We start from the raw sequence: 23,383 nt of genomic DNA on the forward strand, positions 1-23,383 counted from the left end.
CAGGCTCCCGTAGTGTACTTTTAGTGATATTGAGGTATCAGTGGTAACTGTCTGAGGATGAACCAGTGTGTAGTTGGAGTTACATATGGTATGTCCCTGAGATGCCCACCAAGACCACCCCTTTATTATGCAGCCTCCACTCCTGCCCCAAATTTCTCAACTGTTGAAACTCCCTTCTGATCACTGGCATGTGCCATAAAACTTGTGGCTTTTTGGCAGTGCAGTGCAAGACAGGGAAGAAAAAATGAAGTTGCAATAAAAACTAGTAAACGAAAAAGGGGAATAGCACAATGGTGTTCATGGACCATTCAGAAATCTGATAGCAGAGGGGAAGACCCACACTCACTAAAACGCTGAGTGTGGGTCTTCAGGCTCCTGATGGTAGCGATAAAAGACCATGTTCTGGATAGTGTTTAACAATGGATGCTCCTTTCCTGAGGCATCGCTTTTGAATATGTCCTCGAAAGGAGAGGCTTATGCCCATGCTGGAGCTTGTAGTGCATTCAATATTTCAGAAATATTGTAAATATAATGTTTGATTAAGCATTCTTTGTTTACATAAATCATTATGAGTTATAAGTAAGATGTCTGTGAATGGCATAGGTCATTACGCCACCACGTCACTTATGAGCACTTTACTTTGCTCCTGTGTTTTTCCTTCAGTTAATTTCTGGAGTTACAAAACATAACAGTGGCGACAATAAAGCTTTAACGAACCCAAGACAGGATGTCAAGGGATATGAGGAGAAGGCAAGAGTTTGTGGCTGAGAGGGAAGATGGATCAGCCATAATGAAATGGTGGAACAGAATTGATGGGTCAAGTGGCCTAATTCTGCTCCTATATCTTATGGTCTTATGGAGACCACTGATCTACCTATTGAACTGCAGGACATTTTTCTTTGGAAAGGGAGAGAGATATTTGATTTTTTTTTAAAAAAAGACAGTTAACAGCTGAAATTCATGGATTCATAGAGAGTGAGTATTGGGTGATAATGATAACTTTTAAGATAGAAATGGCTGGCTACACCAGAAAGTTAGACATGTTCAATTGCACAACAGATAACTAGATGATGTAAACTGAATGAATTGAACAGTATTTTAAAGCAAATGGAATAGTTGATAAGAAATGAGTGCCAGTTTTGCTGAGTGCATTGGGTGAAAAAGCATACAGTTGGCTTCGAAATTTAAATTTATATATATATCTAGACTTCTGCACAGTACTATAGTAATTTTATATATTGCAAGTACTGCCACCACAAAAAAAATGACATATGAGAGTGATGATAAACCTGATTCTAATATGGGTCTCTAGCAGACTGAGTGTGGGAGGAAGGCAGGGAGAGGAGAATCATGGTTGGAAAAAGAGGAAGGGAGACTGAAAGCAGGAAGCACCAGAGACACATTTTGTAATGATCAATAAACAAAATTATTTGGAATCAAATTACCTTGCCTGGAATCTCAGGGCTGGGTGTGTCTGCACCTGTGCCACTCCCTCCCAACCCCAGCACCCCTTTCTGCCACCTCTCCCACACCCTCCAGTGGTGCCCCACACTCACCATTTCCAACATCCTTTGCTCCCACCCGATTACACACTTGCCCTCCACTCCACATTGACAAGTACAGTACTGTGCAAACTTCTTAGGCAGTCTAGCTATATATATGTGACTAGGACTTTTGCACAGTACTGCATATGTCAGGCAGACAAAAATTAATAGACTGCACAGGGAAGGGAAAAGCTTGAGTGTGGCATTTTGATTTAACACGTCCAGTTCCTTGTATCATCCATGATAATGTAGCCAGTGAGCTAGATCATGTGGCAGCTGGAGGAATTTTTTCCAAGGTTTCCCCTGAGAAACACCAGTGGCCCAGGTAGCCAAGAAGGATGGGTCTGTAGGGATCTGTGGTGATTTTAAGATCACCACCAACCCAGTACAGAAAGTAGATCAATACCCTCTGCCCAGGATAGAGGATTCTTTGCAAACCTTTCTGGAGGAAAACACTTCAGCAAGGTGGACTTAGCTGAGGCCTACAGATGGAGATGGATGAAGAGTCTAAAGTGTTTCCCACCATAAACACTCACACAGGGCTTTAGCACTATAATAGGTTTATTTTTAGAGTAGCATCTGTACCTGCACCCTGGCAGAAAGTTGTGGACTTGGTGCTGCAGGGCTGCCCAGGCACTCAGTGTTACCTGGATGACATCATCATTACCAATGAGGATGACAAAGACCATTTCCAACATCTCAAAACGGTGCTAAAAAGTTTAGAAGATTATTGGCTCAGAGCATGACACAGCAAGTGTGAATCCTTTAAATCAAGCATCACCTACTGTGGTCTCACTATTGATGCACAAAGGTTACACAAGTGTGCTGAGATTTTCTCAAGCAGTGGTGGATGCCCCGAGGCCAAAGCACGTGTCACAGTTGCGGTCCTTTTTAGGATTGTGTATTAGTATAACAGGTTCCTGACAAACCTGGCTACTGTGCTCCAGCCCTTGAACTCATTTACTACAGATCTGGACGTAATGACAATGGATGAAGCAGTGTGGCCTTTGAAAAGGTAAAGGAAATGATTACACAAGACACTGTACTCACACATTATGATCTACATCATCCAGTGAAGCTTGCCTGTGACGACTCATCTTATGGTATAGGTGCAGTCATGTTACATGTTATGAGTGATGGAAGTGAATGCCCTATGGCTTTTGTGTCACATTCCCTTAGTGCTGCAGAGAAAAATTGCACATAGCTTGACAGAGAGGCCTTGAGTCTGATTTGGGATGTAAAACATTTCAACCAGTACTTGTATAGGAAGAGTTTACCCTCATTACTGACCAACAGGCTCTGATGTCCATTTTTAATCCATAGAAAAGTGTTTCACTAGCAGCAACAGCATGAATGCAGAGATGGGCTCTGTTCCTTGGAGAAACGTCCAGCAGAAATTCCAGTTCCCCCAACTTTATCAGTGCCGGGATGAACTTGCCCTTGACAGGTTGCCTTATGTGGGGACTGAGAGTTGTTGTACCATCCAAGCTGAGAACTAAAGTGTTGGAGGAGCTACGTGCCAGTCACCTAGATGAGGTCAAAATGAAAGCATTGATTCAAAGATTTGCCTGGTGGCCTGGGTAGCTCAGTAGATCCAGCAGATTGCCATGCACTGTATCTGATGCCAGCATGTCCAGAAGATGCCAAGAGCAGTGCTTCTTCATCCCTGGGACTGGCCTGCATTGCCCTAGCAGAGAATTCATGTGGATTCATGGGCACAAATTTTTTTGGTTATAGTGGATGCAACCACAAAGTGGCCAGGAATGTTTCCAATAGCCTCCACTACAGCCACACACACTGCAAATGTTATTGAGAAGCCTCTTCTCAAAGACTGGTGTTTCCAGATCATTTAGTCAGTGACCGTGGACCACAGTTTGTTGTGGGGCAATTTCAGTCATTCCTGTGTGGCATTTTGTGCGTGGCACGTGGCCAAGTGGTTAAGGCATTCGTCTAGTGATCTGAAGGTCACTAGTTCGAGCCTCAGCTGTGGCAGCGTGTTTGTGTCCTTGAGCAAGGCACTTAACCACACATTGCTCTAGTGTCTGTGCAAGGAGTGGCACCCCACACAGACTTCCAATCTGCGCCTTGTAAGGCATGAAAATGCCCGACGCAGACCTCTCATGGTCTGAGTCGACGTTCCTTCCCTTCCTCCCAACCCCCTCCCCATTCCTGAAAATGAATGGAATAAGGCATATTACATCTGCACTGTACCACCCAGCTACAAATGCCTTGGCGGAAAGATTTGTCCAGACCCAGATTTAAAGAACACACTGTGAGCAATGTCAGCAGAACGCACTATGTTAACACTGTTTGAATCAGAAGCCTGCCAATATCCTCCTGGCATGCCATAATCCAGAACACTTCACAACCAACAACTCACCAGCTCTGCTGTTCCTGAGTCGTCCCCTGCACTCACACTTGGATCTCCTCAATGCCAATCTCAGACGGTGTGTGCAGGACAAAAAGCTGAGACAAATTGAGGGCTCCTCAAATAAGGAGGTTCTATGTTTCACTCCTAGACAAGCAGTTGTGGTGAGGGACTACAGAGGTGGGTATTTGGCAGGAACTGGACCACTCTCCAACACAGTGGAGTTTGTGCCTGATGTCCTCTGGAGACAGCACATTGAATCAGTCGAGGAGAGCAGCGCAATTGGTAGGGAAGAAAGGTAGCCAGAGCTGTCAGAACCACTTCCTGCAGTCCCAGAGTCAACTCCTACAACCACCACAGAGGAGGGCCCAGAAGCTGAGATTATTTCACAGCAACCTCCCAAACAAAGTGACTCCCCCTTGTCAGAAAAGACATTATCCCAGTAAAGTATGAAATCCTCCACAACAATTAAATCTTCAGGTTGGAATGGGGACAATTAAAAATTTACTGTGCTGTGGACGTCTATAGTAGTTGTATTATATAATATACTGTGTGAGTGTATTCATTATTTCAGTAATATTTGAGTGATATTGTTTGATTAAGCAACTTTGTTTACAATATTCATTGTGTGTCATATGTAAAGTATGTGAATGGCAAACATCATTATGCCACCACGTCACTTTTTTAAAAGGAAGGAAAGTTGAGTAGGCAAGCATCTTGGCTCCTGTGTTTTTCTTTCAATTAGTTTCTGGAGTTACAAAACATAACAGAGCCGTTTGAGTCTACAGCCCTCTGCAGCCTCTTTCGATCCTGCAGACTGGAGCCTCTGTAGCAGGTGGTGATGCAACCCAACAGACTGCTCTCCACCGTACATCTGTAGACATTTGCTAGAGTATAGGCCAGCTTTAGACCTGACTGTCTCAACACAGGCTGTGAATCACTTGCCTCCTGTCAACATGGACTCCGACCTCTCTCCTTCCTCACTTCCTTATCGTCGGTAGTTTCGTGTATACGGTGACTGGGCTTCGGGTGAAGACATTTAACATGTTCACACCAAGTGGAGCCTCCTTATCTATCTGTGAGATGTGAGATATGAGATATTTGAACAAAAAAATGAACTTTTCTATGCACTATCTGCCATAAAATCTGATGATGAGAGAAGTATAGTCAGGGTAGGTTGTCAAAACTTTTTATTCCCAGGGAGGAAACATCGAATGCTAGAGGGCATAGATTTGGGGTGAGAGAGAAATAGTTTAAAGGAAGCTTTGCAAGGCAATTTTTTTTTAACCAAGAGGATGGTAGTTGCTTGGAATACACTTCCAGTAGAGGTGATACAAGCAGATAGAACAGCAATGTTTAAGAGGCACTTAGACAGACAAATGAACAGGCACAAAATAGAGGGATATAGAGCATGTGCTGGGCAGACAGAATTATGGTTGATGCAAGCATGATGCGACAAAGGGCTTGTTTCTCAGGGACAAGTTAAATGGAGTCATCAATGATAACAATTATCACCAGGTTTGGTTTGTCCTAAAACTTCTGTAATTGGGCCACATGCAGCCAATGATGAAATGGATTTGTTTGGATTACCTTTGATTCAATGCACTTAATTGGTTCTGACAAATGTGGTGACCACCTTGGGAGTTCCACCTATGCTCCCACCTTCCTCTCCAATCCGATTCCATCAACTTTGGCCCTGTTTTTCCTCCATCTACCATCTCCCAGCTTCTATCGCTCTTTCCACTCTTCCCACCATATTCACCTATCACTCCTCCTCTGATCTTTTCTTGGCCTTTGCTCCAACTCTGGCAGTTCTGATGCCATTTGCAGAGTTGAGAAACCTGGATTACATTACTTATGAAGCTTTTCATTCATCCTTTCCCTTCACCTTTTTATACTGGTGATCTATCAATCTTTCAGTCCATATGAAGGATCTTGACCCAAAACACTGATATTACAATTCCCTCCACAGATGCTGCCTGACCCACTGAGTTCCTCCAGCACCTTGTGGCTATTTTTTTGCTTCAGATTCCAGCATCTGCAGTGTCTCATGTGTTTCTGAGTGTTCTGCTAGCTGAAGAAATCTGATAGTTAAGCAAAAAAGGCCAACCTCTTTTTCTCCTGAACTGTGGGGGAAAAAAAAACTGATTGCCATCATTTCTGGTGGTCCTTCCAGCCAGCCTACTAATGATGTTGGCTGTCTATTTGATAATGGAAGATTGCACATTTGAATGAAATACTGTTTTTTTTTTTCCCCCTGCTGTTCAAAGCATAAGCCATAGGAAAACAAAAGCCATCCAGTCTGAACAGACATTGAGAACTCATGTTTTCTTGGTCCTTGTTCCAACTCTGGTAGGTCTGATGTCATCTGCAGAGTTGGTAAACTCTGGTCTAGGTTAGATTAAATTCAGAGGTGAATTCGTCTCCTGCTCCCCCTCCCCCAAGTTCCTTTTTAAACTGCTTCAACCCTTAAGTGACGCAAAACTGGCCATACAGGCAATTAGATTTTCAGTCTACGTCAGCCTGGTGAAGCAAAGCCTTTGACTCCCCTAAATATCAAAGTTCAAAGTCAATTTATTATCAAAGTACATATATGTCACTATACACAACCTTGGGACTCATTTTCTTATGCGCATACTCAGCAAATCCATAATAGAATAATAACCATAATAATAATCGGCGGGAGGAGAGAGAGAGCAGCGCACCACGCGTGCGCAGCCCTCCGGTGAAAAATGATATTGTATCCGTTAAATAGGGGCCGTGGACAATTCTGATTTGATGGAGAGGGACGTGAAAGCACAGAGGAACATCTGGAGAAATTTCTGAAACGCCCGTTCGCTGCTGTTATTACTTCACAGTCGGGAATCTTTCGGAGGGTAGGCCTCAAAATCCCCAGCTTTGCCTGCTGTTGGTGACCGAGATTGAGGTCGAATCGTTCGGACAGAGGTGGCGCTCAGTACTCGGTATCAGAGAGCTGATCAGAGCTCGAAGTTTTCGGATGACTCAGAGTCGGACTGTGGTCGGCATGGCAGAGAGAGTTTTTCTTCCTTCTCCCGTCTGCGTGAGATGTGGGACATTTGAGAGACTTTGAACTTCTACTGTGCTCATGGACTTCTTCATCAGTTATGGTATTGTTGCACTGTTGTAACTATATGTTATAACTATGTGGTTTTGTCAGTTTTTTCAGTGTTGGTCTGTTCTGTGTTTCTGTGATATCACACAGGAGGAAATAATGTATCATTTCTTAATGCATGCATTACTAAATGACAATAAAAGAGGACTGCGTGTCCTCATAATCATAATCTAATAGAATCAATGAAAGAACGAACCAACTGGATGTGCAACCAGTGTGCAAAACACAACAGACTGTGCAAATGCAAAAAGGAAGTAATAATAATAAATAAGGAAGCAATAAATATTGAAAGTATGAGATGAAGAGTCCTTGAAAGTGAGTCTGTATGTTGTGGGAACATTTCAGTGATGGGGCAAGTGAAGTTATCCCCTTTGGTTCAAAGGCCTGATGACTAAGGGGTAATAACTGTTCCTGAACCTGGTAGTGTGAGTTCTAAGGCTCCTGTACCTTCTTCCGGATGGTAGTAGTGAGAAAAGTGTATGGCCTGGGTGGTGGTGGTCCCTGATGATGGATACTGCTTCCCTGCGACAACGCTTTGTGTAGATGTGCTCAATCGTGGGGAGGACTTTACCCATGACGAACTGGGCTGTATATGCTACTTTTTGTAGGATTTTTTTTTGTAGGGCATTAGTGTTTCCATACCAGCTTGTGATTCAACCAGTCAATATTCTTTCCAAAAAATGCTGGTGAACGCAGCAGGCCAGGCAGCATCTATAGGAAGAAGTACAGTTGACGTTTCGGGCCGGGACCCTTCGTCAGGACTAACTGAAAGAAGAGCTAGTAAGAGATTTGAAAGTGGGAGGGGGAGGGGGAGATCCAAAATGATAGGAGAAGACAGGAAGGGGAGGGATGGAGCTAAGAGCTGGAGAAGGAAGAGGATCATGGGACGGGAAGCCTGGGGAGAAAGAGAAGGGGAGAGGGGAGCCCAGAGGGTGGAGAGCAGGCAAGGAGTTATAGTGTGAGGGACAGAGGGAGAAAAAAGAGAGAGCGAAAAAAAGGGGGGAAAATAAAAAATATAAAAATATATATAATAAATAAATAAATAAGGGATGCCGTGCTCCCCATCTCCTATTTATTTATTTATTTAATATATTTTTTTTTTTAATATTAACCACACAGTCATAAGTGTAAAAGGTGTAGAGCAGGGGGATAAGCGCACAGTCTTTTGGTGTCCCTGTGGTGATGGAGATTGTGGGGGAGATGTTGCCAATCCAAACTGACTGGGATCTGCAAGTGAGAAATTCTATGAGGAGGTATTGAGGCTAAGGTCTTGAAGCTTATCGATTAGTTTGAAGGGATCGTGCCAAGCTGTAGTTGACAAGGAGCATCCTGATATATGCATCAAATATTCCAAATATTCCAAGGTTGAGTGAATGGCCAATGAGGTGGCATCTGCTGTGGACCTGTTGTGCCAGTAGGCAAATTGGAGTAGATCCAAGCTGCTTCTCAGGCAGGAGTTGATGTATTTCATCATCATCCTCTCCAAACACTTCATCACTGTGTTTGTAAATGTTACTGAATGATAGTCATTGAGACAGATCACCACGTTCTTCTTAGCCATCGGTATAAATGAGGTCTGATTGAGCAAGTGGGTACCTCAGACTGCTGAAGCAAGAGGTGAAAGGCCTCAGTGAATGTTCCAGCCAGTTGATCAACACAACACTCACAACACGCTGAAGGAACTCAGCAGGTCGGGCAGCATCCGTGGAAACAATCAGTCAACGTCTCGGGCCGGAACCCTTCGTCAGGACTGAGGAGGGAAGAGGAAAGGGGGCAGGGGCCCTATAAAGAAGGTGGGGGGAGGGTGGGAAGGAGAAGGCTGGTAGGTTCCGGGTAAAAAACCGGTAAGGGGAAAGATAAAGGGGTGGGGGAGGGGAAGCAGGGAGGTGATAGGCAGAAAAGGTGAAGAAGGAATAGGGGAAAACACAATGGGTAGTGGAAGGAGGCAGAACCATGAGGGAGGTAATAGGCAGCTGGGGGAGGGGGCAGAGTGAAATAGAGATAGAGGAAAGGAGAGGGAGGGAATTATCGGAAGTTGGAGAATTCTATGTTCATACCAAGGGGCTAGAGACTACCTAGACGGTATATGAGGTGTTGCTCCTCCAACCTGAGTTTAGCCTCATCATGGCAGTAGAGGAGGCCATGTATGGACATATCTGAACGGGAGTGGGAAGCAGAGTTGAAGTGGGTGGCTACCGGGAGATCCTGTTAGTTGTGGCGGTCCCCCAATCTGCGTCGGGTTTCACCGATGTAGAGGAGGCCGCACTGGGAGCACCGGGTGCAATAGATGACCCCAACAGACTCACGAGTGAAGTGTTGCCTCACCTGGAAGGACTGTTTGGGGCCCTGAATGGTGACGAGAGAAGGTGTGGGGACAGCTGTAGTACTTATGCTTACAGGGATAAGTGCCGGGTGGGAGATCTGTGGGGAGGGACTGATCCCTGCAGAAGGCGGAGAGGGGTGGAGAGGGAAAGATATGCTTAGTGGTGGGGTCCTGTTGAAGGTGGCGGAAGTTGCGGAGGATAATGTGTTGGATCCGGAGGTTGGTGGGGTGGTAGGTGAGGACAAGGGGAACTCTGTCCCTGTTGTGGTGGCGGGAGGATGGGGTTAGGGCCGAAGTGCGGGAAATGGAGGAGATGCGGGTGAGGGCATTATTGATGACGGCAGAAGGGAAAACACGATCCTTAAAGAAAGAGGACATTTGAGATGTCCTGGAACAGAAAGCCTCATCCTGGGAGCAGATGCGGCAGAGACGGAGAAACTGGAATAGGGAATGGCATTTTTGCATGTGGCGGGGTGGGAAGAGGTATCGTCGAGGTAGTTATGAGAGTTAGTGGGCTTGTAGAAGATGTCAGTGGACAGTCTGTCTCCAGAGATGGAGACCGAGAGATCGAAAACAGGATCTCCCAGTAGCCACCCACTTCAACTCTGCTTCACACTCCCATTCGGATATGTCCATACATGGCCTCCTCTACTGCCATGATGAGGCTAAACTCTGGTTGGGGGAGCAACACCTCATATACCATCTAGGTAGTCTCCAGCCCCTTGGTATGAACATAGAATTCTCCAACTTCTGGTAATTCCCTCCCCCTCCCTTCCCCTATCTCTATTTCACTCTGCCCTCTCCCCCAGCTGCCTATCACCTCCCTCATGGTTCTGCCTCCTTCCACTACCCACTGTGTTTTCCCCTATTTCTTCTTCACCTTTCCTGCCTATCACCTTCCTGCTTCCCCTCCCCCACCCCTTTATCTTTCCCCTTACTGGTTTTTCACCTGGAACCTACCAGCCTTCTCCTTCCCACCCTCCCCCCACCTTCTTTATAGGGCCTCTGCCCCTTCCCTCTACAGTCCTGACGAAGGGTTCCGGCCCGAAACGTCGACCGATCTTTTCCATGGATGCTGTCCGACCTGCCGAGTTCCTCCAGCGTGTTGTGAATGTTGCTTTGACCCCAGCATCTGCAGATTATTTTGTGAGTTGATCAACACAGGTCTTTAGTACTTGATCAGGCATCCCATCTAAGCCAGATGCTTTTCGTGGGTTCGCATTCCTGAAGGGTGCTTGCATGTCGGCCTCAGAGCAGAGGATCGTCTGGAGATGTAGGAGCTTGTGATGGTTCCTCTATGTTTTGATGGTCAAAGTGAGAATAGAAGGCATTGAACTCACCTGGACATGAAGCCCTGTGTCGCCTATGTTGTTTGATTTTACTTTATGAGAGATGACAGCATTCAAGTCCTGCCACAACTGCCGAGCATCCTTTATTGATTCAAATTCACTGGATTTGCCACTTCACCCATGAGATGGCTTTCCGGAGATCGTACCCAGACCTCTTGTAACTTTCTTGGTCACCAGACTTGAATACCTCTAATCTGGCCCTCTGGATTGCAGATCGCATGGTTCATCCAGGACTTCTCCAGGGGAAGACTCTGAATGATTTTGTGGGGATACACTCATCTGCAACTGTTTTAATAAAGTCCATGACAACCATGATGTACTCATTCAGGTCCACAGATGAGTGTTGAACATGGCCAGTGCACTGACTCGAAGAAACACCGTAGCCATTCCTCGGCATCCCGCGACCACCTCTTTGTTGTCCTAACCTCTGGATCTTTGCTCTTTAGCCTCTGCCTGTATGCAGGTAGGAGAAGGGCAGCCACAGGATTAGATTTACTGAAATGCAGTCGAGATGTGGATTGGTAGGCATTCATTATCTTAGTATAACAGTGGTCTGGTATATTGGGGCCTCTGGTATTATATGCTGAAGGTAATTGGGCAGGAATTTCTTCAAACAAGCCTAGTTGAAGTCCCCAACTCTAATTCTGTTCTTAGTCAGGGACTAAGACTATCGATTTGTTCCAGTCTGCCAGTGACCAGCATCTTGACGAATTGGAGACTAAGGATGCAAAATTAACTCAAACTGAGATGAGAAGGCCAACACCAAACCTCCCACCCCAAGAAGGACAAAACATTATTTAGTCGATTGATAATTTCTAGCAACACTTCGTCTCTGACAGAGAAGATCTGAATGTCAGCGGTAGCCTTTGACTCTGTGGGAGTCTTCCAGCTAAAAATGCTCTTATTGTTTCTGCAAAGTTTAAAGTGTCATGGACACCCACTTCTGTCATATAAATTGCAATCCAGGAGAAAACTCTGAGCTTGAAGAGATCAGTAAACCTAGCCAAGCCTGAATTCACAAAACTTATTTGTATTTTGCAATCAGTGAACTAGACATCACCTGATTCCTTCCACAGTTTTAATTGGTTTAAAGGTCGTAAGTCAAAAGTTCAGCACTTATTAACCCTTTGCATTCCATGCTGTTAAATGTTGTGAATGATTACAAACAGTGTTTCAGGAACTCAGCTGTAACAAGGAGGTGGAGACACAAAGATTTCAGATAGTTGAACCCGGAGCAAAAAGCAAACTGCTGGAGGAGTTCAGCGAATTGAGCAGTGTCTATGGAGGCAAAGTGATATTTGAGGTCTCGGGTCAAATCCTGCATCAGGACTTGATAGTCATCTATAAAATCCTGCAAAAAGTAGTGGATGTGGCCCAGTCCATCATGGGTAAAGCCTCCCCACCATTGAGCACATTGAAACGCTGTCACAGGAAAGCAGCATCCATCATCAAAGACCCTCACTGCCCATGAGATGTTCTTTTCTTGCTGTTGCCATCAGGAAGAAGGTACAGGAGCTTCAGTCCTCACAACACCAGGTTCAAGAACAGTTATTACCCTTCAACCATCAGGCTCTTGAACCAACTTTACCCCCCCCCCCCATCACTGAACTGTTCCCACAACCATTGTTCTCAGTCTCAAGGACTCTTCACCTCATGTTGTCGATATTTATTGCTTATTAATTTATTATTATTATCTCTTTCCTTTTGTACTTGCACATTTTGCTGGCTTTTACACACTGGTTGAATGCCCAAGTTGATGCGGTTGTTCATTAATTTTGTTATCGTTATTATTCTATGGATTTCTAGAGTATGCTTGCAAAACGATGAATCTCAGGATTGTATATAGTTGACATATATGTACTTTGATAATCAATCTACTTAGAACTTTTGAGCTAACCTTTTCGCCTCCACAGATGCAGAGGTACTCTAGCAATTTCTCTTTTTGCTGTAACAAGGTGTTTCCTGGCTGTGAAACCACAGCTCTGTCACTCAGTAAGACGCTGACTCATGCCACAGAAGGCAGGCTCGCTGGGCTACAACCACCCTCACTGAAAAGCCAAGCTCCATGTTTAAGTTTCAGCAAGCTGTTTGGCTGCTGTGGTCATCAGAGCCCCCATCTGCTGACATCTTCTCCAAGGAAGAGTTGCTAAAGAGCAATCAGGATCAGAAATAACAGGATAGGGAGAAACGATATTTGCTGAAGGCACTCTGTTACCACTGGTCCCGATTCTCCTGCCTGATCTCAGTGGTCACAGAATGGAGACCATTCAGCTCTTGGAGTTAGGAGAGCCATACAGCACAGAAACAGGCCCTTTGGCCCATCTAGTTCATGCCAAGTTTATTATTCTGCCATCCCATCACCTGCACCTGGGTCATAGCCCTTTATACCCCTCATATTACCTACTTATCCAAACTGCTAAATGTTGAAATGGAATCCACACCCACCCACCTCCTCAACTAGCAGCTGATTCCAGTCGTTCCAGTGCTAGCTCTTTGTAAGAGCAACGCAATCAGAAAAATACTGGGAAGGTCTCAGACTTGAAGCATTATGTTTATTTCTCTTTTCATTGATGCCACCTGAGTTTCTATTTTCTTTCATTTCTAGCATTTATAGTTTTCTTCATTTCCATTTATTGTGCAAGAGGAAGTGCACTGGTGCCTTATCCAGACAACTCTGCAAACTTCATTATTTCTGGAGTTCCCCTTTGAATGCTACCACTCAGTGGGTAATTAAGTTCCTCCTTGGGTCAGATTTGTTTCATTTGCCAGTCACCTGCATTCTGTGTCCCTGTAGCTCAAGACCTCTGCAACAACATGATTTTAAATATTTTGATCACATCCTCTTGCAACCCTCTCTCTTTTTCAAAAAGAAAATAATCCCTTTCTCCATTCGATTCAAATCACTATAGTCTCTCATCCCTGGAATAATTTTAGTGAATCTCTTCTAGATCTTTGGAAAGGCATTTTAAATCTTTCCTAAAGTGGGGCTCCAGGCCTGGATGCATTACTCCAGCTACCCACCCAAGACACTGGAGGAACTCAACAAGTCAGGGAGCATCTACAGATAGAAATAAACAGTTTCTGGCAGAGATTTCCAGCATCTGCAGAATCACTGGTATTTTTACATTACTCCAGCTCTGGCTTTGATGGTCCTTTGTAAAGTTTCAAGACTTCCTTCCTCTAGAACTTGGTGCCTTCATTCATAATGTCCTGGATTCTTTTCATCTAATGCCTATTTTTCCTCAACCACTGTGGATATATCCCACCTGGACCAGGTGATTTATGCATTTCAAATCAACCAATACAGCTTCTTTATCTATGCTTATCCCATTCACCAACTAAGCTTACCTTCCTTTGCTAAGACACCGATATCATCTTTCTTCCTGGTCGAAGACAGATGTAAACCCTCAGCCCTGCGTGTCTCCTGCCGAGGTGGACTTAACTTTTTTTGCCCAGTCTCTGGTCTGATTTATTTTGACCGATGAACCGTAGACCAGCTGATGCCCAGTTGTCATCAATAGTACTTCAGAGGGTAGTGGGTCTTGGCTGAAGCAGGAGACCATTCAGAAACCATATTACGCACACTCTCCCCTCACTGCTCATACTGCAAGGTCAGGTTAATTTCTGCCACTGTCTGTAAAGGGTACATCTGTCCTAACCTGTGCTGTTTGTGACTGTCTGGGCTTCCTCCGGGTGCACCAGTTTCCTCCCACAGTCCAACGATGTACGGGTTAGGATTAGTGAGCTGTGGGCTTGTTAAGTTGGTGCTGGAAGCGTAGCAACACGTGCGGACTGCCCGGCAGAACTACTGCTGATTTGATTTGACTCAAACAGCGCGTTTCACTGTATGTTGGAAGTGAGAAATAAAGTTAATCTTTTATCTTTCCTATTTGCGGCTGAAGCCTGCGCCTTCGAGAATGCTGTACTGAGCAGCAGCTGAGGTTTTGTGCTGAGCTCCTGGTGTGCAGGACAATCTTGTGACAAATCCACGTACTGCTAGCACAGAATGTGACCATCCTGTATATGCTGTGTGTAATCCCACCATTCCCATTCCTTCTCTCCTTTCCCTAAGCCTTACAACACATTTTCTCAGCTCCCTTTTGATTCTTTTGCTTCCTGCTGACACAGAATTTTAATAAATGACCAATAGCCTATCAGCTCATCTCTGAGATATGGGAGTATGTGGCAGAAATAGTGTTCTTACCTAAAAAGGCATCCGTTAGTCTTGTGAGACCATGGATCTGCGCCTGGAAAGTCTTCACTCTCCAGGGCGCAGGCCTGGGCAAGGTTGTATGGAAGACCAGCAGTTGCCCATGCTGCAAGACTCCCCTCTCCACGACACCAATGTTGTTCAAGGGAAGGGCATTAGGACTCATACAGCTTGGCACCAGTGTCGTCACAGAGCAATGTGTGATTAAGTGCCTTGCTCAAGGACACAACACGTTCCCTCGGCTGGGGCTCAAACTCACGGCCTTCAGGTAGCTAGTCCAATGCCTTAACCACTTGGCCACGTGCTCACACTGTTCTTACCTAGAGAGCATCCAAACTCCACACTGACAGGATCTAACCCCGGAGCTCTGAGGCAGGCACACGACCCGCCATGCCACTGTGCCTCCTGGGGCCGGAGCACATCAAACACAGCAGGAGGCTAACAGGGAACATTTAGACAATGGCATTGGGTGGACGCTATTCACCTACGATCTTTCTCACCGCTGACGGAAGGTCTTTCAGGAATGAGCAGCTTTGCATCCTGGGCCACGTAGCTTGAGATACAAGACAGCAGATGCTGGAATCTGGAGCAACAAACAGGAAGCTGGAAGATCTCAGCAGGTCTGGTGGCATCTGTGGAACGAAATGGATTGTCAACATTTCAGGTGAAGAGCTGTCAAACGCAGTCCATTTCCCTCCACAGATGCTGCCTGACCTGTTGGGTTCCTCCTGCTTTTTGCTTGGACCATATGACAATGGAGCGGAATTAAGCTATTTGGCCAATCCTGTCTGCTCTGTCATTCAATCATGGCTGATTGATTTTCTCTTTCAACCCATTCTCCTGCCTTCTCCCTGTAACTTTTGACAGCTTTACTAATGAAGAACCTATCACCCTCCGCTTTAAATACACCCAGTGACTTGGCCTGCATAGTCATCTGTAGAATGAAGTCCACAGATTCACCACCCTCTAGCTAAAGAAATTCCTCCTCATCTCTGTTCTAAAGGGACGCTCTTCTATTTTGAGGCTGTGCCCTCTGGTCCTGGACTCTCCCAATATTGGAAATGTCCGCTCTGTGTAGGCCTTTCTATATTCAATAGGTATCTTGTTGCTCTGATCGCTTGACCCAGACCAGAATGCAATTGTTTTGGTGACCAAAGGATATGTACGTGAATCAGCAGTGACTGGGCATTTCTTTTCTCTTATTTTCCCTTGTTTAGGGGGAAGACCAGTTTGGGATTGAGACGTAACAGCTCCTAAGGTGAGGAAACTGCATTAAGTTTTGACTTTTCCACGACAGGGCCAGAGAAATGTCTCAACGATACTCGGACAGTAATCTGGAAGAAACGTCCCAGGCCTTGCTGCTGGAGCAGTTTGGATCCGACCTGCAGATTAACCCTAGCACAAGGAAGCAGAGCCCAACCAATGAGAAATATTCACTGCTGGGAGTGGAGAATCTGGCACTGTCCAGTGCCAGCTCCATGCCCTCGCTCTCAGACGTGCCGAAGGTGGTTCTGAGCACGGAGAGCGCGGCGGCATTGAAGCTAGGACATCAGCAAATCATTCCCAACAAGCTGGCCGAGAACACCAAGACTAGAAGGCGGCAGCAGGGCACCTCGCCGCTGGGCAGACAGAACAGTGGGCGCAGGGAGGTCCATAGCATGCCGCCCTCTGACCTCTGCTACGAGGACGGCAAGGAGCTGGGGGGCTCGGGCGGGTCCCTGCAGCGCAATCGGCGCAACAAGTCGTACAAGGTGGCGACTGGTGGCTTCTCAGACTTCTTGGACGAGAAGCAGCAGCTGCCAGTGCCCACCCTGACAGCCGTCTCGGAGACAACAGCTGTGCAGCCAGCCCGGAGCCCGGGCAGGACCAAGGTAAGCGAGGCCGTGCACGGTGCCATCTCGTTACACCTTCACTGCGCTTCATTAGGCATAAATAAAATGGCAGCACTTTGCACTTGCTACCTGTTACACCGCTGGTGATTAGGGTAGCGATGAAGGTCCTCTATCTCTGACTGTCCTTGGTCATCTTCTCTATTGTGTCCCAGGTGTGGTTCAGGGTCCTCCACCACACACAGGTATAGAAGGATTCTTCATTGTTTGTTCTGTAACAATTGCTTTTGACCAGTCAGGGTTGTTAGCCCCGAGCTGAACCCCCCCCAAACCTGGAGGGCCGGTGGACCACTCTTAGTCTGGCCTCTCCCGTTTGACCTGTTTGGCATGGGTGACCCTACCAAGAGCCAAAGCACAAGGTCCTGACTCCAGCCAGCATAGCTCTCCGGGTCATTGAGGCATGCAAGCCTCCAAACCCAACGATGAGGTTGTGATAGTCTTGGAGGAGCACTTTCACTGTTGCCAGTAAAATGTGATCACTGATGGTGCTGCTGGTATCAGTGACACTTACTGCTGCCCGTGGAACCATGAGATACAAGATCAGGATTGGGCCATTTGGCCCATTGAGTCTGCTCTGTCATTCCATCATGGCTGATTTATTATCCCTCTCAACCCCATTCCCCTGCCTTCTCCACGTATCCTTTTGACACCCGTACCAATCAAGAACTTGTCACCCCCCCCACTTTAAATAGACCCCATGATTTGACTTCTACAGCCATCTGTGGCAGTGAGTTCCACAGATTCACCACCCTAAGGGCTGGCTGGTGGCGCAGTGAGATCAGCACTGGACTCTGGAGCGAAGGTTCCCGGTTCGAATCCAGGTCGGGCCACCCCCGGGCACGCTTTCCATCCGTGCCGGGTTGAGTGTCGAGATAGCCACTCGACCTCGTAAAAAATACAAGGGTCGGGTCAGGGACATTCATCGCGTGACCCGGTTCATCCTGACACCACGTGCCAGACAAGTGCGACACGCTAAAAAAAACCACCCGAGGGGTGATGCACTGTAGATATATCTTCGAATTGTCTCCAGCTGTTCCACGACCCAGCAAATTTTACAGGAGTCATCAGCAAGAAGCAAGATGCTGGAGAGACTCAGCAGGTGAAGCTGCACCTGTGGAGAGAAATGGGCAGTCGACGTACCGGGTCAAGACCCTTCATCGACACCCTTGACCTGATACATTGACTGGGTGTTCATCTCCCTACGTGCTGCCTGACGTGCTGGGTTCTTGCAGCATTCTTTTCGTTGCCCCAGATTCCAGCATCTGCATCTCCATGTGTCTTCAAATTGATAAATCACTGAGATGAGCCCTTCAGCTTGGAGTTCAAGGTGAACATCAAAGATCCACGTTCACCTTATTTCATTTTATTCCCCCCCCCCACTTTCCCATCAATGCTCTTCCTCAGCCCCTCCCATTTTCTGTCACCCTCATACATTAAGACAGTAAGATTTAGGAGCAGAACCAGCTGGAGACCCCTCCTTTTGTGGCAGACAGTGCGATGGTGGTCAGCAAAGCAGACCCCAATCTGTGTCACGTCTCATTGAAGTAGAGGTGCTCACACCGGGAATACTGGATATAGTAGAGGACCCTGACAATGAAGTATCGCCTTACTTGGAAGGAGTGTTTGGAGCACCAACCTCTGTTTTCTGTAGGGAATGCTTCCTATGTGACACCCTTGTCCACTTGTCCATCCCCATTGATCTCCCTCCTGGCACTTATTCCTGCAAGCTACACTTGCCTCTATGCCTCCTCCCTTACCACTATTCAGGATGTGCCCCTGCGTATTTTTGTGAGGTGGGAGGACACTGGAGCATTTAGAGGAAACCTATATTGTCGCAGGGAGTGTGCAAATTCCACACAGACAGCGCCGAAGGTCACGATCGAGCCCATGCAGCCGGAGCTGTGAGGTAGCAAGTCCGCCAGCCTTGCCACCAATTCCACAAAGAGCTGACTGGCTGAAACCAAAATAAGAACTGACAAAGGGTCCCAAACCTGAAACTTTATTAGTGTTCCTCTTTCCACGGATGTTGCCTGACCCTGTGAGTGTTTCAGCATTTTCAGTTTTAATTCCAGAAATTTTTTTTTGTTGGATTTTCATTTGCTGTCCACTAGCCTAGGACCCTGAGAGACCAGGTGCCAAGGTACAGCACCACCTGTCCTGCTCGAACTTGGCGCAGGGGGGTAGTGTGGGGAAATGTACTCCCAGGAGTGGAGAGGTGTATTGTTCTATTATGGATTTAATGAGTATGCCCACAAGAAAATGAATCTCAGGGTTCAGTACTCTCTGCTGAAGTTATCAGAGGGGAAGGGATTGTTGAGAATCCCGTAACTGATATTTCATTAAATTATGATTAGCATCATTTAAGTTAAGAACAGTTGCTATGCAATGGAGATGTAGGGTCTCTTTCATCCTTCAGGGCCTCAACCCAAAACTTTGGCTATCTATCCATTTCCACAGATGCTGTCTGTTCTGCTGAGTTCCTCCAGCATTTTGTGCGTGTTGCTCTGGATTTCCGGCATCTGTAGAATCTGTTGTGTTTATGGTCTACACTTGCTGAATTAGTCATAGAGCAATATAGCATCAATAAAGGCCTTTTGACCCAATAAGTCCAGAGTTCAAAGTAAATTTATTATCAAATTACATCTATGTCACCATATATAACCCCGAGATTCATTTTCTTGCAGGCATACTCAATAAATCCATAATAAAACAATAACCATAATAGAATCAGTGAAAGACTGCACCAACATGGGCATTCACCAGTCTGCAAATACAAAAGGCATGAACTAATGATAATAAGTAAATAAGCAATAAATACCTAGCACATGAGATGAAGAATCCTTGAAAGTGACTCCATAGGTTGTGGGAACATTGAAAAGATTGGGCAAGTGGAGTTGAGTGAAGTTATCCCCTTTGACTCAAGAGCCCGTTGGTTGAGGGGTAATAACTGTTCCTGAACCTGGTAGTGTGAGTTCTGAAGCTCCCGTACCACCACCTTGACGGCAGCAGCGAGAAGAGAGCATGTCCTAGGTGGTGGGGGTTCTCGATGGTGGATGCTGCTTTCCTGCAACAACAGTTTGTGTAAATCTGCTCAGTGGTGAGGGAGGGCTTTACCTGTGATGGACTGGGGCATATCCACTACATTTTCAAGGAATTTTCATTCAAGGGCATTAGTGTTTCCATGTCAGCCTATGATGCAACCAGTCAATGTACTGTCCACCATACCTCTAAGTTTTAGATGTCATGCCTTCATGGAAAGTCTGTGCCAATCATGGTGCCCAGCCAGCTATTTCCAGTTTTCGGGCATTGGGCCCAGATCCCCCTGAGACCTGTCCTCAATGTAACAATCCAAGAGCTTTTTAAAATTGTATTATTGTACCTGCAAACCACTTCTGTGGAAAAATTAGCCAAGAACGATCTTGGTCAAAGACCATGATTGCCCACATCATATGACATGGCACATATGATGATGATTGAACCTGCCTCAACCACTTCCTCTGGCATATAACACCCCCTCTGTATGGAAAAAGTTGCCCCTCAGGATCTTTATAAATCTTTCCCCTCTCATACTAAATCCATGTCCCCTAATTTTTGTCTCCCCTACCCTGGAGAAAAGACTGTTACCATCAACTTTATCTCTACCTTGCATAATCTTAAAGATTATTACTTTAAACAATTGTACGATAGTCAGGATGCTCTGCTGATGCTGTTATTTTAAAACTTTCCTCTTTGTAGCGGACTCTGGGACGGAAGAAAGGCCCCAGAAATCGGAGCTCCTTTAAGGATGGTAAGGACTGTGTGTGTGTGTGTGTGTGTGTGTGTGTGTGTGTGTGTGTGCGCGCGCGCGCCACCAGCCGGCCAGCTAGTTCAGCTCTTGCCTGTCAGCAGGGCAGATGAAAGGCCTTGAGGCTTTGGAAAGGGAAATCAGTCTGGAGTTAGATCTTCAGATGGAGTGAGATGCACCTAGGAGCAAGCAGGATCCAGAGATTAAATAAAAACTGATCAACTAAAAACAAAAACTGCCTGAGAGCGAGAGGAAGGTGGGGAATGGACCTGGAGGAGAGTACTGCAGGAGAAAAAGAAAAGGGAACCCCAGTGAGATTAGGGAGAGAGAGAGTATGGGTCACCAGAACAAGGAGGAGGAAATGTGTTGATGATCCCAGTCGGAGTGTAGAAAGGGATTGTGAGTACCCCAGTAAAAGTGTGGAGAGGGCTAGTGTTCCCTGCAGAGTGAGGAAGGAGAGTGTTGATATCTTTGGGACTGAATAGCTTTAAACTGAAGGCAATGCAAAATATAAGCTTGTTAAAGCACTACGTCTTTGAGACACCTGAGGATCAGGGGCTGTGGGATTTGTTTATTGCCTGTTCTGTATCCAATGTGATGAGGAGTTTTTATCGAGCTGATTTGTAATTCAGAATATTTCAGCAAACTCCTTGAACAAACCTGTTACATTCTGCAGCAACCTGCCAGCTAGCTTCATGGCCCGTGGTGTAGGAGACAGCACAGAGGAGGCCCCTGCAGCCAGACAGGATTGGGTGGGTTTATCTGAGAGCTGAGTCTCTATCAGTCAGCAATGGATGCAGGCCAGTCGGCAGAGAACCCCATCCTGGGGGCCTTCCGCCGCTTTTCTCTCTTGGAAGGCCTGGGGGGCTTGTTCCAGGGCCCGGAGGCATTCAACAACCAGGGGGTGTCCGGGCGTGGGTCGGGAACTCTATACAAAACCGTCAGCTCCTTCCTGAGTAAACTCCTTTCCTCAGACCCGAGGCTGTACCAGGAGGTGCGGGAGAGGGGCCTGGCCATCGTTCTGGAATCAGATGACGACACTCTGGATGACGTGGAGCACTTGGAATCCACGGAACCCAATGAGAATATTGTAGTTCAGAATTACCGCCAGCCACAGATGACCTGGAGCCAGTTACCACAGGTGAGTGCTCGCACTGCGGGGCAGCTTCCCGTTTTCTTCCTGCAGTGAATTTCCATTGTTTAACTTATTGTTTCTATTTTTGGGTCCAGACTAATACTGCCAGCAAGGTGCCGAGGGAGAGTAGCACTGCCCCAGGCACGCTCTTTCCGATTTTGATGAAAGTAACACTTTCTGTCTGTTTCAAGGAGCCTTTTGCCCACTTCCTTTATCAAAAACCAGAGGGATTTTCCCCTGGCATCTTAGAAAATATTCCTTCCTTAAATCCGCACGCCAGTACCTTTCTCTTATTGGTGCAAACTGTTCCAAGGATTCTGATGGTGAAGCAAAGCAATCAAATTCAGGAATAAGCAAGAATCTGGTGTTTGTCCTGGAGATTTCCACATTGGGAAGTAATTGGAATTGGGTTATTATTGCCACATGACCCATGATACAGTGAAAAGCTTGCATACTGTTCAAAGAGATCAAATCATTACAGAACACATTGAAGTGGAATGAGGTAAAACAATATCAATGCAGAATCAAGTGTAAAAGCTACCGAAAAAGTGCAAGATCTTAACAAGGTCGATTGTGAAGCCAAGATCCCATGCAGGGAGGCTTCTGGTGTCCCTGGTAACTACAACTGTGAGAAGTGCATCCAGCTACAGCTTCTAACAATCCACATTAAGGAGTTGGAGCTGGAACTGGATGGACTCTGGATCATTCTGGAGGCTGAGGGAGTGATAGATAGGACATAGAGGTAGTTACAGCCAAGGTGCAGGACACAGGAAACTGGGTGACAGTCAGAAAGGGGAGAGGGGCAAAGGAGCCAGTACAATGTACCCCTGTGGCCATTCCCCTCAACAATGGTTATATCACTTTGGATACTGTCAAGGGTCGGGGGGTGCCCTAACAGAGGAAAATCGTACTGGTCAGGTCTTTGCCACTGAGTCTGTCTCTGTGACTCAGAAAGGGAAGAGTGGGAGAAGAGGCACACTGTGGTGATAGGGGATTCATTAGTTAGAGGAATGGGCAGGAGGTTCTGTGGGTGAGAATGAGATTCCCAGATGGTATGTTGCCTCCCCGGTGCCAGTGTCCGGGATATCTCGGATCGAGTTCTCTGCATTTTTACAGTGCCTACCCATGCGATTGGTACCTACATGGACCATAACTTCTGGCTGTTCACCCTCCCATTTGCAGTACCTATAAAATGTATTCACACCTTGGAAGTTTTCATGTTTTGTTGTTCTACAACATTGAACCACAGTGGATTTAATTTGGCTTATTTGACACTGCCCAGCAGAAAACAACTCTTCCGTGTCAAAATGAAAACAGATCTCTACAAAGCGATCTAAATTAATTACAAATATTGTACAAAGCACAAAATAATTCATTGCGTACATATTCACCCCCTATAATATGACACACCAAATCACTGGTGCAGCCAGTTGGGTTCAGAAGTCACATAATTCGTTAAGTGGAGATCACCTGTGTGCAGTCAAGGTGTTTCAATTGATTGTAGTAAAAATACACTGTACCTGGAAGGTCCAACTTCTGGTGAGTCAGTATCCTGGCAAAAACTACACCACGAAGACAAGAGAACAGTCCAAGTAACTCCGCAAAACAGTTATTGAAAAGCACAAGTCAGGAGATGGATACAAGAAAA

The 23,383-nt window shown here is 46.1% G+C and overlaps 1 protein-coding gene across 1 annotated transcript in view; it reads left to right on the top strand.

Annotated features, from left to right (window-relative positions):
* Positions 1 to 23,383, top strand: part of arhgef16 (Rho guanine nucleotide exchange factor (GEF) 16) — a 62,421-nt gene that overhangs the window by 6,243 nt on the left and 32,795 nt on the right. Inside the window, exons 2-4 of the mRNA XM_072245112.1 lie at positions 16,145 to 16,798; positions 20,552 to 20,603; positions 21,575 to 21,741. Of these exons, the coding sequence (XP_072101213.1) occupies positions 16,235 to 16,798; positions 20,552 to 20,603; positions 21,575 to 21,741 (783 nt within the window). The 5' untranslated portion in view covers positions 16,145 to 16,234. The remainder of the gene's footprint in view (positions 1 to 16,144; positions 16,799 to 20,551; positions 20,604 to 21,574; positions 21,742 to 23,383) is intronic.

Source organism: Mobula birostris, chromosome 27, assembly GCF_030028105.1.
Source record: "Mobula birostris isolate sMobBir1 chromosome 27, sMobBir1.hap1, whole genome shotgun sequence".
In the NCBI taxonomy this organism is placed as follows: Eukaryota; Metazoa; Chordata; class Chondrichthyes; order Myliobatiformes; family Myliobatidae; genus Mobula; species Mobula birostris.